Here is a 14,336-nt window from a genome sequence, read left to right on the forward strand (position 1 = left end):
CTAGCGTAAGGTGCATTTATTGTTTAAGCAAGCCACTTTGGCCGGCGTCAATGACGAGGTTTAGATCGGAGATGTTGCTACCTTACTAGCAATTATGACTCCCGGTGTTACTAGGTTTCCAGTCACTGGTTCGGCGACCGGAATCAGAGGAATTACCTTGTTCAGGGGAATGTGTTAACAATTAATATTAGTTGGGTTTCAAATTGCTTTGGTAATAGTTAATTGATTTGTTTGTTGTTCCAACCTATTGCATCCTAGTTTACTTGACTAATTTGAAGTATTAAACTTGTAGTTTACTAATTTATTTTTATCTCTTTCTTTTTAATAGTCTAGTCAATTTTTTTAGGATAGTAGGTTACATAATCCGAAAAACGAACTGTATTTAGGTTAACCAAACTCACGGTTTTTATATATTTTTTTCAGTTTCGTTTTCAGAAAACATAAAACTAAGACCTTAATTTCGGTTTTCAGTTAGTACTCTAAAACCAAAGTGACGGAACCGAGTGCTCTTTCATTTATGGCAACAAAATAAATTAATCATGAAATATATGTGAGTCAACCATTCATTGTCATACAAATAAGAATGTTTGTAAAGTATACGTTTATTCGAAACTACAACTCATATTTTCGCAATTTTTTGAATCATGAAAGTTTTGTTTTTTACTGAAAAAAAAAGGAATTATATTAGATAGTGGTGCGATGACACCCTTTTACAGCATCAAATAAAACTAAGAATTAACAACTTCTGAAAAAAAAAATAAAAAAAAACTTCTGAAAGATATAAATACCGCTCTAGAGTGAAGAGTCCACGGCCAAAAGTCTCGAGTCTTGACCTTTCTAATTTCTATCGCTTTCCAAGGAGTATCCAAACTCTTCTCTGGAGTATATGCCTCTGTTCTTCTAGTTCCTCAGTGACCACTCACAGCCAAGCACATGGAACTAGAACTGCCACTCTCTCTGGTTCAAACCCAGTTGCCAACTTAGCATTATCAATACCTCCAATGTCTCTAATGGCTGTTTTTACATCCGGGTCTTCCCTACTCCCATGTTTTCTAAAACCCAAATCTTCAAACCCACAAGTTATTAGGCACACCTCCAGCTGTTTCAGCGTCAGACAGAGACTGCTGGTCAATGGGAAACAATGCAGGCTAGTTTCACAGCTCTTTAGACCCCAAACGTTCAGGTGAATTTTCGTTGTAAATTTCTGTCTTTGATGTGAAGGAAGCTTTTAAATTTGATGAATATGACTGAAAAGAATGTTAAAAATTAGAACCCAATTCACAGTCAAGGCAATGTTTGAATCCAAGGCTCCAAGGTTCAAGCTTTTTTCTTTGTCACCAGTCTTTTTTCTCTTCTTACATTGTGTGCTCATGGTTTATTAAGTTCAAGATAGCTCTGCAATTTATACTCATAAATTAAGCTATAATGTTCAAGATATTCAGAATTGATGAGGCACTTTATCAAAGTTTCATTATGTTCTGATTTTATGGATTGTTTCATTGTCTTTTGTACAAGTAGGATTAGAAGCTTATCAAAGGATGATACAGAAAATGAGGAGGCTGCAATGTCGGATGACACTCTGAATGGGCAAGATGGGATTAATGATGACTTGCTTGGAAGTGCTAAAATTACTCAGACTGGTACAGAAAGTTCATTTCTGGCTAAAATAGCAATTGCACTTGGCATAGCTGCAACAGTTACATTGATATCTATCTGCATCAAGCGTCCCACTCTTGGGTCATCGAATGGGATTCAGTTCTTGCCAGAAAGCTCATCCTCTTCGGCAATGGCAGCAGCCCCCGCTGGTTTCAGTTTCAAAGTTTTTGGCTACAGCATTGTTCTTCCAGAATATGCACCGGGGTATATGTTTTGTTTTCCCTGTTGGTTGTTAGAAACATACAGTTTTCTTTGCTTGATGGAACTGTTCCGACTTTTCTATTTATCGTAAATTGAAATAATTGGTATGTTTCTTTTCTCATTTAGAAGCGTCACTTGTATATGGAATATATCTTTGTTAGTTCCGTATTTCTTCACAGTGCAAGCTGTGATTTTTTATGAATATTGGTAATATAGAAAATATGTACTCTAGTTCTTTAGTTGTATCTTAACATATAATCATATGATGCATTGCAGGTGGATCTACTTTTGGTTGCTTATGGCTGCAGGATTTGGGCTTTTTATCAGTGAAGAGGCTCTAAATATATGGGTTTGTTCTCTTTCTGGTATCTGTTTAATAAGCTTGAAAACACATTGATTTTATTACTGAATGATTTCCATGGCTTCAATGCTACTTTGAACTTTTGAGTACTCATTCTAGAAAACAATATAGGTTGGCATATCTTTGGCCCGGAGGCTATCTTTGGATGGGACCTGGCAATCATTTGCTGAGTCTTTCTCTAGAAATGCTCCATACATTATATCTACAACACTTTGGGTGTATTGGTAATTGACTACAACTGTGATCTTTGGCGAGTCCCACAATTCACGGTTACCTTTTCTATTAAAAGAAAAGTGAAAAAAAAATGCCTGTGTAGGGTAATAAGGCAATGGGGTTTCCCAATAAGATTGTAGAGGCATACCTCTTATAAATTTCTGGTTTATTTGTAGTATTTGTGTTGGTACACTTGGTTATAAATGACATATAATGTGTTGATATTTCAGGGGAGTTTGCATTAGCGATCTAATACCTTTTTATCTGGGGAAGCTTTTCAGACAATCCAGGGCATCAGATGATGTTCTTTCAAAGGTTATTCCTGCTCCTACTTTCTTGATTATGGGTTCTTATTCATTTTCATATCTTAATTTTAACAATACGTGCATCTGATGTGCTCAGTCTTGTGCCCGAAATGTAGGGGTGGGTTTGCTAAACTTTTCTAGAAAAACTCAGTAACTTGATTCTTTTTCTTCTTCTTTTTTTCTTAGTACTATTAGCAATGTTAGTTTTTTCTGACTGCAGAGCATCTTATTCCTTTAACCGAGTCCAAGGATAAGTTACAATGGAATTTATGTATATTTGCTATAGTAGTGACAGCTAAGTAGCATCTTTGCCATTTTGTGACTGATGGATGATCCTTTGTTGCAGAGAACAACACAGACTTTGACTTATATGTCTGATCAGTTAACCACAATCACTCTAGTTGCTTTTAAAGCCTTAACTAACTTTACAGACACCCTAAATCCGCACCAGTTTATCTCAGTCTGCACTTAGCTCCACGATAGCATTATAGATAGAGTACCAAATAGTGGCTGCAAATATCATAAGTGTAACACTTGTGGAAAAATATTTGGAACGCATGAAGAGATTAGAGATTGAGTTTAATGTTTTTGGTTACATTTGTGGAGGAGGCTCAATTGCGATGGGATATCTTAGCAGTCTTTCTCTATTAAGTACAACCCAAGGGAAGGAAGGCTAAAGCTGCCGAGGTTGAAGTGTGTTAGCTGTTGTTTGGGTGGTTAGGATGGAAAGATTGTCTTTCCAAAGATTAGAGACGTGCGGCAATGAGTGACTTAGAGAAAAGATTTTTATTAGTTTTTTGGGCTTCTGTTTCAATCGATGTCAGAGGCTATAGACGTTCTCGTATGTTGCTTGACTGAAAGGTAGCTGTAGTTTTTGGTATCTAGGGGGATTTCCTTTTGATTTGGTGAAGCTTTCTAGCTTTTGCTATTTGTTTCTCTGTTGTGCACCTCATCCCCTTTTATAGAATCAAATTGTTGAGATCAATAAAAATTGTTTCTTTTAAAAAATCAGCTCTCTACCAAAACTACAGCAAAGTGTAGTTCCACTTGTGGTAAGTACCAATATACGTGTTAATTTAATGAACTTGATCTTGATGATGGTTGCAGTTAGGGATTGGCAAAGAGAAAGCTTTAAGTATAACCCAGGCTGTGCAAAAGTATGGAAATCTCATTGGTTTTGGTGAGCATAGAGTTTAGTTTTTCAATATTAATGTGGTTCATAGTATAAAACTAGATGCTTGCTCATCCTAAACAGAAGTTTATTAATTTCGTGTATATATAGTCCTGTTATATGTTTTGCTACTTCTCATATGCAGTGGACTCAATCCTAGTTGACCTCACTATTCTGCTTTATGTACATAGTAATGCTTTTGTGCATTTTAAATTGCAGTTGAACGTTTTTCCCTTGGAGTGAGAAATCCAACAGCCTTTCTAGCAGGAACCTTGGTTAGTCATCTTATATACATGCATGCATAATCATTCTGGGTTATATTGAAACCCCCTTCTATTTATTATGATCATGTTAGAAAATACATGATATATCTGTTATTTTATTATTTGTGATTGTGAACATGGTGGGACTTGCACATGTTGATGGTTTTAGATTGTGATTTTCAAGAGCAGCAGGTGTGGGCATTTGGATGTTAGTAATTTCAATTTATTTTGCTTTAGTTACTGCACTATGCACCTGGAACTCTGTTATGCATTTGCTAGAGTTTCTTAGTTATGTACCATACCCTGATATCATGCTCGACTAAGAGGGCATTTATATATCCCTTGGTTAAAAGTTAAAACATGTCGTGATCAGTTGCTTTCTGGTGTTAAATTCTACTTATGACTGGGTTGGGGTTCAATTTAACTTTCCAAGTTCTGCCCAGATCTATTGCTTTTTGGGCTGTAATTGCCATCTAGCAATTATACTTGTTCATAATCCACACAGGCACAAAGTTCAATTTGAGCTTTATTATTCTATGTGATTAAATAATCTGAACTGTGTGAAGCTGTGTAGGAAATCTGAATTGTCATGTTTATTTACAGGAAAAAGCAAAAGGCTAGTAGTCAATTAGTCATATGCAAACATTTACTGCTGATTTCTTATCAAGTTATCATGCTTTTTTCTTTCCGAGTATAGGGTATATCTCCAGAGTGTTTCTTTGCTGGAGTCTGCTTCGGTGGATTGATCACCCTTCCTATCCAGGTCAGTTGAGTTCTGGTACAAATTGTGCTACCTTGTTGGAAAAACATATGCTTGTTATTCTGAATTTAATTTTATTAACTTGCACAGTCTATGCTTAGCTAGACAGAAGATATGTCATATGTAGCCACCTAGAAGGCATCCACTTTCTGAACTGTGTAAAATTTGAGAAGTTTCATACATCTTTGGTTCTTGATGTTGCCAAAAAAGTGACAACAGAGTTGTATATAATTTGTAATCTTATGGCTATAGAGTAAAAAAATTAACCAACTTTCTTATTTGACCACTAACTAAATCTTTGTATTATATTTGCTTCATGACCTCAGCTCGGGATAGGTTTCTTCTTTAGGGAGCGGCCTGTCTTTGCCCTGGCTACCGTTGCAACAGTTGTGGTATGCTGTGAAGCTTGGAATTATAATTTCAATCATCATTTATATATATATTTTTTTATTTACAAGAATCTGACTTAGAAATTATCCAGGGCATTTGGACTATTTTCCCTTATGCAGTGGCTGCATCAACAGCATTGTTCCTTTACCTTCGACAGCGTTACTCTACATCGTCAGAATAGGACCCAGAAATAGAGGAGAAAAATATTCATATTTGTAGGTAAAGAAAAGATACAATGATTAGATTATGGGAAAACACCCAATAGAAAAATTTGATATCTGACATTACTCACATTACTACATGTATGAATTATCATAATCAGACTTTTCTTGGAGTCCCGTTTTGATAATGCAATCCAATCCTCACATGCAGCAGGAATATATGAATTTAGCCATGGAGTGTCGATGATGCAAGTGTCCAACAGCATTGAGATAGGTAAGTCATTCGATTGTTCATGTCTCTGAAAACTTGCCTGATCTATGCTCTTTGCCCGGCATGTTCTGATCTTGATTGTCCTTATATTTGGGTTTAATTCAATATGAGTTGCACGTTATACATGCATAGATTTAGTAAATACTTGAATGAGATGTCAACAGGATATCAAATTTGATCTGAAAAAAAATCAAAGAATTCAGAAGAATTTCTACAATGTAGTTGTTATATTTCTTTGAGAACATCTAAGTTAATCCTCAAATGGCTTTGAAGTTTAAAACTTTGATCACCAAGTAGCTCTTGAAGTAAGTTTAAGATGTCTTTTTTGTCTCTTTGGCATTATATATTTTTTCATTCCTAATCAAAAGGTCCTCATAATATTACTAGCATAGTGAGGTTTGCAATGAGCTAAACCATTTTCTTCCCCCAAAAAAGACTGATACACTAGAACTTCATAAATCTGAGACATATATATATATATATGTGTGTGTGCACAATATGTCCTATCTCCGAGTTATCATGTTCCATCGATCGGAGTGTGGTACACACGAATGGGGAACTCACTTTACTAATAAATTTAGTAATGAAGATGAACTTCAACAAAAACGCAGCTCCAAGAGAAAATTGTACTGAGCAGGATTCATCTTCATATTTCACGAGATTGGAGATACGCTAGTTGAATGCTATAGGCTTCTTTTAGCTCAGCCAAAATCTGGGCGGTGGTTGGTCTTTTTGATGCGTCTCTTTCTACAGACCTTACTGCAACTAGAGCTGCCTTTCTCATGCTTTGAACGTCATATGTTCCCTCTAGGCTCTCATCCACTATTTCATAAGCACCTGCTTGTAAGTAAGGCTTGGCCTGAACATGTAATTTAAAGAAAGGCACAGATTAAGACTAACAATGAAGTTGTAGTTTAGTTAGCTAGCTCTTTTCAAAGAATGATTTAGAGACTGAAGGGTCGTGTCCATGCTTGAAATTACTTTGCACCATGCAAAGCAAACTGAGAAAGGTTGCAAACATTGTAGAGAATGGAGTTAAACAAAAAGGATGGAAGATTGTTTTACCCATAACACCAAATTAAAGGAGTCTGGCGTTCCTGCGTGACTCAGTGGTTGTCTTCCACAAATGAGCTCTAGAAGAACTACTCCGAAGCTGTAGACATCGCTTTTCTCAGTAAGCTGCTGTGTTGAGTAATATCTGCTCATTGAGTTCAAGTACAAATTGAGCCACAAGTAAACGAAGAAAGACATTCTTAAAATCAATAATGTTGATCAAGTAATAGTTCAGAGACATACTCAGGATCAAGATAGCCAGCGGTTCCCTTGACTACGGTGGTTACATGAGTTGCATCTGCCTGCGTAACTTGCTTAGATAAGCCAAAATCACAAACCTTCGCGTTCATGTCCTTGTCCAAAAGTATGTTGCAGCATTTCACATCACGATGTATGATTCGTGGTTCATTTCCATTGTGTAGATAGTCCAATCCTTCATAAGAACAGAGTTATGTTTCAGAATTCAGATAGAGCTGAGCGCATGATGAAAGAACCTAAGGAAAAGATACGAAAGAAAGAATTAATATGGACCGGTGGCTGAAACAAGCATACCTTTTGCAGCATCAACAGCAATTTTCAGTCGTCGAACCCAGCTCAGTGAAACTTTTTTACTCTTTGGCCCTGAAAGTAACATCAGTTATACATAGTTATAGAATGGATAGCCTCCTAGATATATCACGGATAAGTTTTGCAACAAGGAATTGAAACCTCTTTAATAGGTGCACAATCTTAACATACCATAGAGGTGGTCAGCCAACGATCCACAATGGAGATACTCATAAACAAGTATTTGCTGCTTTGATTCATTACAGAATCCTTCCAGGCCTACAAGATTTTGATGGCGAATCCGAGACAAGAGATGCACCTAGAACAATGAGGCAAGGATATATAAGCGATAGTGCAAGGAAATGATATTTGTCATGCACCTTTTCTAAATGGAGAACTCCCATTCAGACTCAGAAGATAGTAAAGGCTAAGAAGTATCATAATAATCTCTCTTCATGTGCTATAAGATTCAGAATAGGAAACCTCATTGACAAAAGAATCTGCCCCAAGTTGGCTTTTGTCGAATCGCACTTTCACAGCCACCATTCTTCCATTGGAAAGCTTTCCTAGGTAAACTGAACCAAAACTTCCACGGCCTAGAAGTTGCTTGAAATTGTTGGTGGCTGATTTAATCTGTTTGTAGCTAAAAACCTTTGCTGAATTCCAGTTGCGCATATCTGACATTGCTCCTAAACAACCAGAAAGAAGATAAACGTAAGAACCCAGTAGTGTCTACTGAAATCCAACATACAGAATCCAAAAATGCCTACTTTCCATTGATGTGACATCGGTTCTTCGTTTCTTCACATACAACATTACAGAAACGAAGGCGAGTATCAGCACGGCAAGTAAGGCTCCACCAATTGCACCAAGTATAACGGCTACATTACTGTGTTTTATGTGTTTCTTTCTGCCATTTCTGGGAAAGATAGTAACTTGTGGTGTCTCAAGAGAAGAGTTGGCTGAGAAATCATTGCATGTCATTGTTGAGAAAGATAGGCACAGATTTCCGGATGCTCTGCAGAAACTTGGTGGTTCAGCAATAGAGAAAAACAATACACAGACAATGACAATACTATTTTCCTTACCTAATTTCCAAACTTTCTCGGTTCAAAGACTGGGGAAGAGCACCTTGCAGTTGGTTATTTTCCACATTCCTGATGAATGCATGAGGGTATATACTGAGTGACACAAATGATCTCGGTTGATTCTTAAACTTGTTATTCCAATGTTAGACTTACAACAAATGAAGATCTTCCAACTCTCCCAAGCTGTCTGGAACCATTCCCTGTAAAGAATTGTTTTGCAAGTCCCTATAAGGAAGAGAAAAATCAGATAACAAGTATCAGCCTTTGGTTCCTAAGCTCATTTAGTTAAGAATGCTGATATAGAGATTTGAACTTACAGAATCTGAAGGCTAACCAAGTTATCCAGATCAGTTCCAAAGGATGTTAACTGGTTGAAGCTCAGATTCCTGAAAGTTTCGAGCAATGTAAGTAAGTCTAGATGCCTTGGGGAAGAAAAGAAAAAGAAAAAACTTGAGGTCATGAAGGAAGAGAACTAATCGATTACAGTTTCTCAAGACGTGTCAAGCCACCCAGATTCTGTACTTCACCAGTTAGTGATGTGTTACGCAAATCCCTGGAACATACATATGCATGCATAATTTGTTAATCTTGGAAGTTTCACATTTCACATGGATACTGCAATTAAGTATTAAGAAATTTAACTTCCTAAGCAGTCTCAACTCTCAACAGCTTACAGCGTTTTTAGATCTAGCAAGTCAGAAATGGCTGGACTAATTGACCTCAAGTTGATATCTGAAAGCTCCCTGAACACGCATACAGTATATCAGAGATCTTCAGAAATAATTCAAGTCACCAATTCTTCAATAAGAGATAAAATGTGCATTATGTTCCTTGTGAGTTGTAACCATACAATGAGGTAACTGTGTTTCCTTCACATCCAACTTTATCCCATTTTATCGGAGAGCAAGGGTCACCTTGCCATCCCAAATCCAAACCAATGGACTGCTGGATAACCTGAAGGGCAGAAACTGCATCATGTAGAAAGCAAATAAGTGAAGTCAGTTACAGCAGAAATCAGAGTGAACATTCATTATCAAGCATGCAAGTCAAAACTGCTACCTGTGGTGGAGGAGGCTTCTTCAGGAATATCAAGAACTTCATACACCTCAATTGCATTGATTTGAGGATAAAAGCTGATGCTCTTAAGTGTAATGGTCAAGCCCTTTATTCCTCTCTGCGTGAAGTATAGTGCGCCAACTTCTGAGCTTCTTACAGTATAGTTTGATTGTGCAACTTCACCATTAATCAAGATGTCGAAAGAAGGAAACACAGGTAGAATCCCAGCAAAGTAGAGGACAATGTAGTAGTCTGCTAAGGTGTCAAGAGATAAATTATATGTCAAGACATCCCTCCGTGCCAAAACTCTTGCGGTTTGAAGGATATCAGCTGGGAGATCCTCCTTTAACCCCGAGACTTTGAAGCTAACAAGTTGAGTCTTAAACCCAGTTGACACATGAAATGGTGCAAAGCTTTGATCAGCATCCCATATACGATCATATGGATCCGATGGATACCTGAGAAGCGTAAATTAAACTCAGTCATTGGCTCCCAGAAAAGGTTCAAAGCACAGTAACAGTTCTAAAGCAATACTAAACTCTGCATACCTCAAGGATCCATTGGTGTTGCCACAATCTATTCGATAACTTTTCCTCAGTGACTTATGTGGGAGATCTGCCATGCCACTTGTGTAAGCTCCTTGAGGAAGTGGCCTAACTTCAATTGTAGAAATTACAGGAGCCCCTCTATCTGGTATATTATGCAGACATAAAGACATAACGCCCTTATCAGCTGGCCATACAAACTCTTCTATCCAAGGATCGGTTTTTCCTAGATCTATAGTACTAACAATGGCTGTGCCAAGAGATACAGAGAATGAGGGCGGTTTCCCAAGTCCATCATAGTTTTTGTACACAAACTGAGCTCTAACAAGAGCCAAAAATGACACATTATTCACTGGTAGCGTATAACAGTTCTGAGCTTGGAGAACTGGGAAAAACCGAGCTGGGACACGAAATGAGGAGGTCTCCTCAGTGCAAGTAATGGTAGTGGTGTTGCCTGTGCTTATAAATGGACTGTCTGGAATCCACCAGATATTGGATGAATCGGTGTAATTCGTAGTTCCACCACAAGTTAAGCTCATGAAACCTGTTACATATATAAGCATGAATGAGCAACAATGTACTACACTTGAGAATACTTTCAACTGAAAACTCTCTACTCAAAATGCATACCATCTTGATCAGAGAAAGCAACTACCCAAAATCCAAGGAACAGAAAGAAACCAGCCTTGAAACACAGAAGGTCCATAGATGGAGCAGCACCAAGAAATTTACAGTCTTGAGAAACCAGAGAAATCCAAAAGCACTTGATACAAGAAACAATCTAAAATAGACTTAACTTAGTTTGTGAACCCAACTCTGGTTCATCAGAAAAAGTGACAGCAGGACCAAAAAAGGGGGAGGATTCAAAAGATATTGGAAGAAAAATCATTATTCTTTGGTGGGAAGACATATTGATGACTGGGTAATGAATAAGGGTAACTATTTCACACTGAAGCTGTTAAAAAGGGGGGAAAGAAAACTGTGATTGTGGCAATGTGATGATGAAGGCGTGGTAAGGGAGATATGTTTTACTAATCTCAAGCTTAGAATGTTAAACAATAATTTTTTTCCACGTAATCGAATTAATGGTGCTAATGAAGTTGTTGAAAATCAGCTCTTGAAGGAGTTGACCACTTTCAGTTGAAGCAAACAAGCAAAGAGCATGACCTGAATCTGGGTATTAATCAAATCAAGAAAACATATCGGTGTCAAAAATGATAGTAATATTAATATGGCACATCTGACAAGAAACATCATTAGATAGTGATCATAGTTACCCCTTCTTCAGGTCTTAGCAAGCATAAAATGGTTTGAGGTTTGCCCCAACAAGAAGCAACCCTGAACTGAAATAGGTCAAATGCTTGAAACGCAAGATCCAGTAGTCGTTAAGGTGGTTTAGTGGAAGGTGATTATGCATAGGATGCTTAATGGAGGGTGCATCGAAGCAATGATCTTTTGTAGCTCTCTTTATGTGTTGCTTTGCTTGCCGTTTCAATTTCATTCTCTGTTCCAAATGCCATCTTTAGTGAAAAGGAGAGGTACTCTGTAACTTTCTGGTGGGAACCAAATCAATCTTTCGGGACCTATAGATATCCAGATGAACCAATGCCTGATACGCATCAATTATGTATGGTCCATTAATCTACTTGTGTATTGAAATTTCAACTTCATCATTTGATACACAACCCCAGACATTGCTTTACTGTACATGTTTAGAGTAATTAATTACTTCATCAGACTCAATATTTCGATTGATAAATAACACAACAATTCATTTGAAGTAAATCATTATTTATATAGTTTTTCTTTTCCATACATCCGACTGTGCCTATGCTATACAGTCAATACAGCTATAAGTAACATCATATAATTAAGAGGGGAAAATGTTTTGACGCCATATTGTGGCATTAGATTCGACGTCATAATCTTATTTGGCATGATCTGTTACATTGTCATGTCAGCAATTACAATAATCACAAAATGTTATTTTTAAATAAAAATACAATTATATCCTTGTTAATCCAACGGTTTTACACTATTATAAAAAAATAGTGTTTCTGTTTTTTTATCATTTATTTTTTCATCACGATATATAATTTGATATTTACAAAAGTATGCTTGAAATATAGATATATATATATATATAATATAGGCCGCTTCAGGTGCGGACGTCCGCACCGTGCGGATTCGCCGATTTTCTGGCTACGACAGGCCGCAACGGCGCGGCGGACCAGCACAACTGCACTACCCACCTCCCGGCGACCCACGGCGGCCGGAATTTGTAAAAATCAAGTTTCTCGGCAAATTCCAACGATTGCGTGATTCCGGCCGCCGTGGATCGCCGATGGAGCTCCGACCGGCACAGACGGGACTGCTGAGAGGTGGGGAGTGCGGCTATCGTGGTCAACCCCGCCGTTGCAGCTTACCGTCGCCGGAATCGGCGAATATATACCTTACGTAAGGTACGGACGTTCGCACCTGAAAATTCTCCTATATATATATATTCTCAAATGCGAACATCCGAACAGTCCGCACTTGCAGATTCGACGATTCCGGCCACCGGCGACACGCAACGACAGCGCCGACTAGCACAGCCGCACTCCCCTCATACCAGCACTCCGGTCTGTGCCAGGTGGAGCTGCAACGCCGGCCTACGGCTGCTGAAATCTCGAAATCTCCACATAGTGCCCAAAAACTTGAAATTTCAAGATTATGGCCGCCACGGGCCGGTGCTGCAGCTCCGGCCGGCACAGACAGAAGCACCGAGAGGAGGGGAGTGCAGTTGTGCTGTCGGCGTTGTCGTTACACGTCGCCAGTAGCCAGAATCGCCGAATTCACACATTGCGGACCGTACAGACATCCGTAGCAAAGACGGACGGTATATATATTTGTGTGTATGTACGCGCTGGCGCGAAATATATATATACACATATATGTATATAGATGTGTGTGCGCCTAAAATGTATATGTGTGTGTGTGGGCGCACCTATATGGTAATTATAGTATACTCTAGAAAGATTACCATATAGACATTGTATTTATATGGTAAATATAAATTTAGTATTAATTAAGATATATATATTTTAGGAAAAATAATATTTGTTACCTTACATGTCTTGGATTTTACCAACAATTTCCATGATTCCGTCTTTATGACTTTCTGTCATGACTTTTTTTAATTTTCAAATTCTATTTACATTTACAAATTATTTTAATAGCTATAATTAATTAATACAGTTAGCATATATTCTCTATCAAATTATTAATTAAATTACAAAAAATATGAAAAAATCTCTAATAAAATTAGTTAGTATGAAACGGTTTTATTTTGAAAACATTTTTTGTGTTTATATATATATATATATATTTTGCGCGTGCCCACACACATATTTCAAGCATATTTTCATAAACATTAATTTTTTAAATTCTTTCTAGAAGCATTATTGTGATGAAAAATAAGAAATGATAAAAAAATATGTTTTATAATAATTTGAAATCCTTAGATTAATAAAGATATGATTGTCTTTTTATTTAAAAACATTTTTTTATTATTGTAATTATTGACGTGATAATGTGACATGACATACCATATGAGATTACGACGTCAAATTTAGAGTCATATTATGACGCCCTATCACAAATAACAAAAATATGAAAAAAAGGACAAAAAGAATATAGTAGATCAAATACTTGCGTAATATTTGTACTACGTACCAAGGGCGGATCCTCTTCATAACAAGAGCATCCCCAACCAATCACAAAAAAAAAATTAGTAATATACACATATTTTTTTAAAGTGGAAATATTCTCTATACCCACCGACACTTAACATTTTCACATGCGCACAAAATAGTAATTAATTAAATTCACTTTTTTCCCGACCTCAAAGAGTAAGGCATTGATTCCTAAACCAAATTCCTACCTTAGCTCCACTCTCCACCACAATACTATCGTCTTCCATTAACTACTAAAGTGTGGTTTCACGGCGTTACTCGGCCAGCTCCCTACATCGAATTGGGGATTTATAGTTTTTGTTTTTGTTTGGCAATCTCAAGTGAAGGAGTTGATTAAATTGGAATTAGGATTTAGTTTTACTTCGTTTAATTATTTTGGTTCTTCTGATTTTGAGTTTGGATTGAGTTGAATTCTAATTGCTACTTTTTGAAATAGTCAAGGAAGAGAACAAAGAAGAAGCATGTTTTTGTCCATCCACTTCATCGGTTCAAACTGCTTTATTCATTTAATTAACATAATTAAGTATTTCTTGATGTATGAATCGATTGGATAGAATTATAG

At 37.1% G+C, this 14,336-nt stretch overlaps 2 protein-coding genes across 4 annotated transcripts; one reads left to right on the top strand and one right to left on the bottom strand.

The window, feature by feature from the left end:
* Positions 1 to 842: 842 nt before the first annotated feature.
* Positions 843 to 5,969, top strand: LOC126783802 (uncharacterized). 3 transcript variants are annotated; one of them, XM_050509338.1, is made up of 11 exons: positions 843 to 1,183; positions 1,519 to 1,860; positions 2,134 to 2,206; positions 2,330 to 2,442; positions 2,662 to 2,746; positions 3,844 to 3,916; positions 4,127 to 4,182; positions 4,868 to 4,933; positions 5,257 to 5,322; positions 5,412 to 5,539; positions 5,693 to 5,969. In XM_050509338.1, exons 1-10 carry the CDS (start codon positions 1,002 to 1,004, stop codon positions 5,499 to 5,501), a joined length of 1,146 nt encoding a protein of 381 aa, XP_050365295.1. In that variant the 5' UTR covers positions 843 to 1,001; the 3' UTR covers positions 5,502 to 5,539; positions 5,693 to 5,969. The 3 variants fall into 3 exon arrangements, with proteins under 3 accessions (XP_050365295.1, XP_050365294.1, XP_050365293.1); XM_050509337.1 differs by having other exon boundaries at positions 5,696 to 5,969; XM_050509336.1 differs by lacking the exon at positions 5,693 to 5,969 and having other exon boundaries at positions 5,412 to 5,673.
* A 256-nt stretch (positions 5,970 to 6,225) lies between these two features.
* LOC126782214 (probable LRR receptor-like serine/threonine-protein kinase At5g48740) lies at positions 6,226 to 11,473 on the bottom strand. The gene is made up of 17 exons (XM_050507423.1): positions 11,318 to 11,473; positions 10,671 to 11,213; positions 10,044 to 10,584; positions 9,499 to 9,953; positions 9,290 to 9,407; positions 9,114 to 9,182; positions 8,924 to 8,992; positions 8,757 to 8,825; positions 8,593 to 8,664; positions 8,440 to 8,508; positions 8,122 to 8,369; positions 7,835 to 8,040; positions 7,544 to 7,670; positions 7,358 to 7,426; positions 7,049 to 7,238; positions 6,818 to 6,950; positions 6,226 to 6,611 (listed from the first exon to the last, which is right to left on the bottom strand). Exons 2-17 carry the CDS (start codon positions 10,744 to 10,746, stop codon positions 6,399 to 6,401), a joined length of 2,724 nt encoding a protein of 907 aa, XP_050363380.1. The 5' UTR covers positions 10,747 to 11,213; positions 11,318 to 11,473; the 3' UTR covers positions 6,226 to 6,398.
* Positions 11,474 to 14,336: the final 2,863 nt, after the last annotated feature.

This window comes from Argentina anserina, chromosome 2 (assembly GCF_933775445.1).
Source record: "Argentina anserina chromosome 2, drPotAnse1.1, whole genome shotgun sequence".
Classification (NCBI taxonomy): Eukaryota; Viridiplantae; Streptophyta; class Magnoliopsida; order Rosales; family Rosaceae; genus Argentina; species Argentina anserina.

What these genes read in the sequence shown, in the direction of transcription:
- LOC126782214 (XM_050507423.1), bottom strand. Translation starts at nt 10,746, where the DNA reads ATGGACCTTCTGTGTTTCAAGGCTGGTTTCTTTCTGTTCCTTGGATTT. An exon ending in TGCTTTCTCTGATCAAGATG is followed by an intron (nt 10,585 to 10,670) that starts GTATGCATTTTG and finishes TATATGTAACAG; the next exon opens with GTTTCATGAGCTTAACTTGT. An exon ending in CGAGAAAGTTTGGAAATTAG is followed by an intron (nt 8,370 to 8,439) that starts GTAAGGAAAATA and finishes AAGTTTCTGCAG; the next exon opens with AGCATCCGGAAATCTGTGCC.
- LOC126783802 (XM_050509338.1), top strand. Translation starts at nt 1,002, where the DNA reads ATGTCTCTAATGGCTGTTTTTACATCCGGGTCTTCCCTACTCCCATGT. An exon ending in CAGATGATGTTCTTTCAAAG is followed by an intron (nt 2,747 to 3,843) that starts GTTATTCCTGCT and finishes TGATGGTTGCAG; the next exon opens with TTAGGGATTGGCAAAGAGAA. An exon ending in TGATCACCCTTCCTATCCAG is followed by an intron (nt 4,934 to 5,256) that starts GTCAGTTGAGTT and finishes TCATGACCTCAG; the next exon opens with CTCGGGATAGGTTTCTTCTT.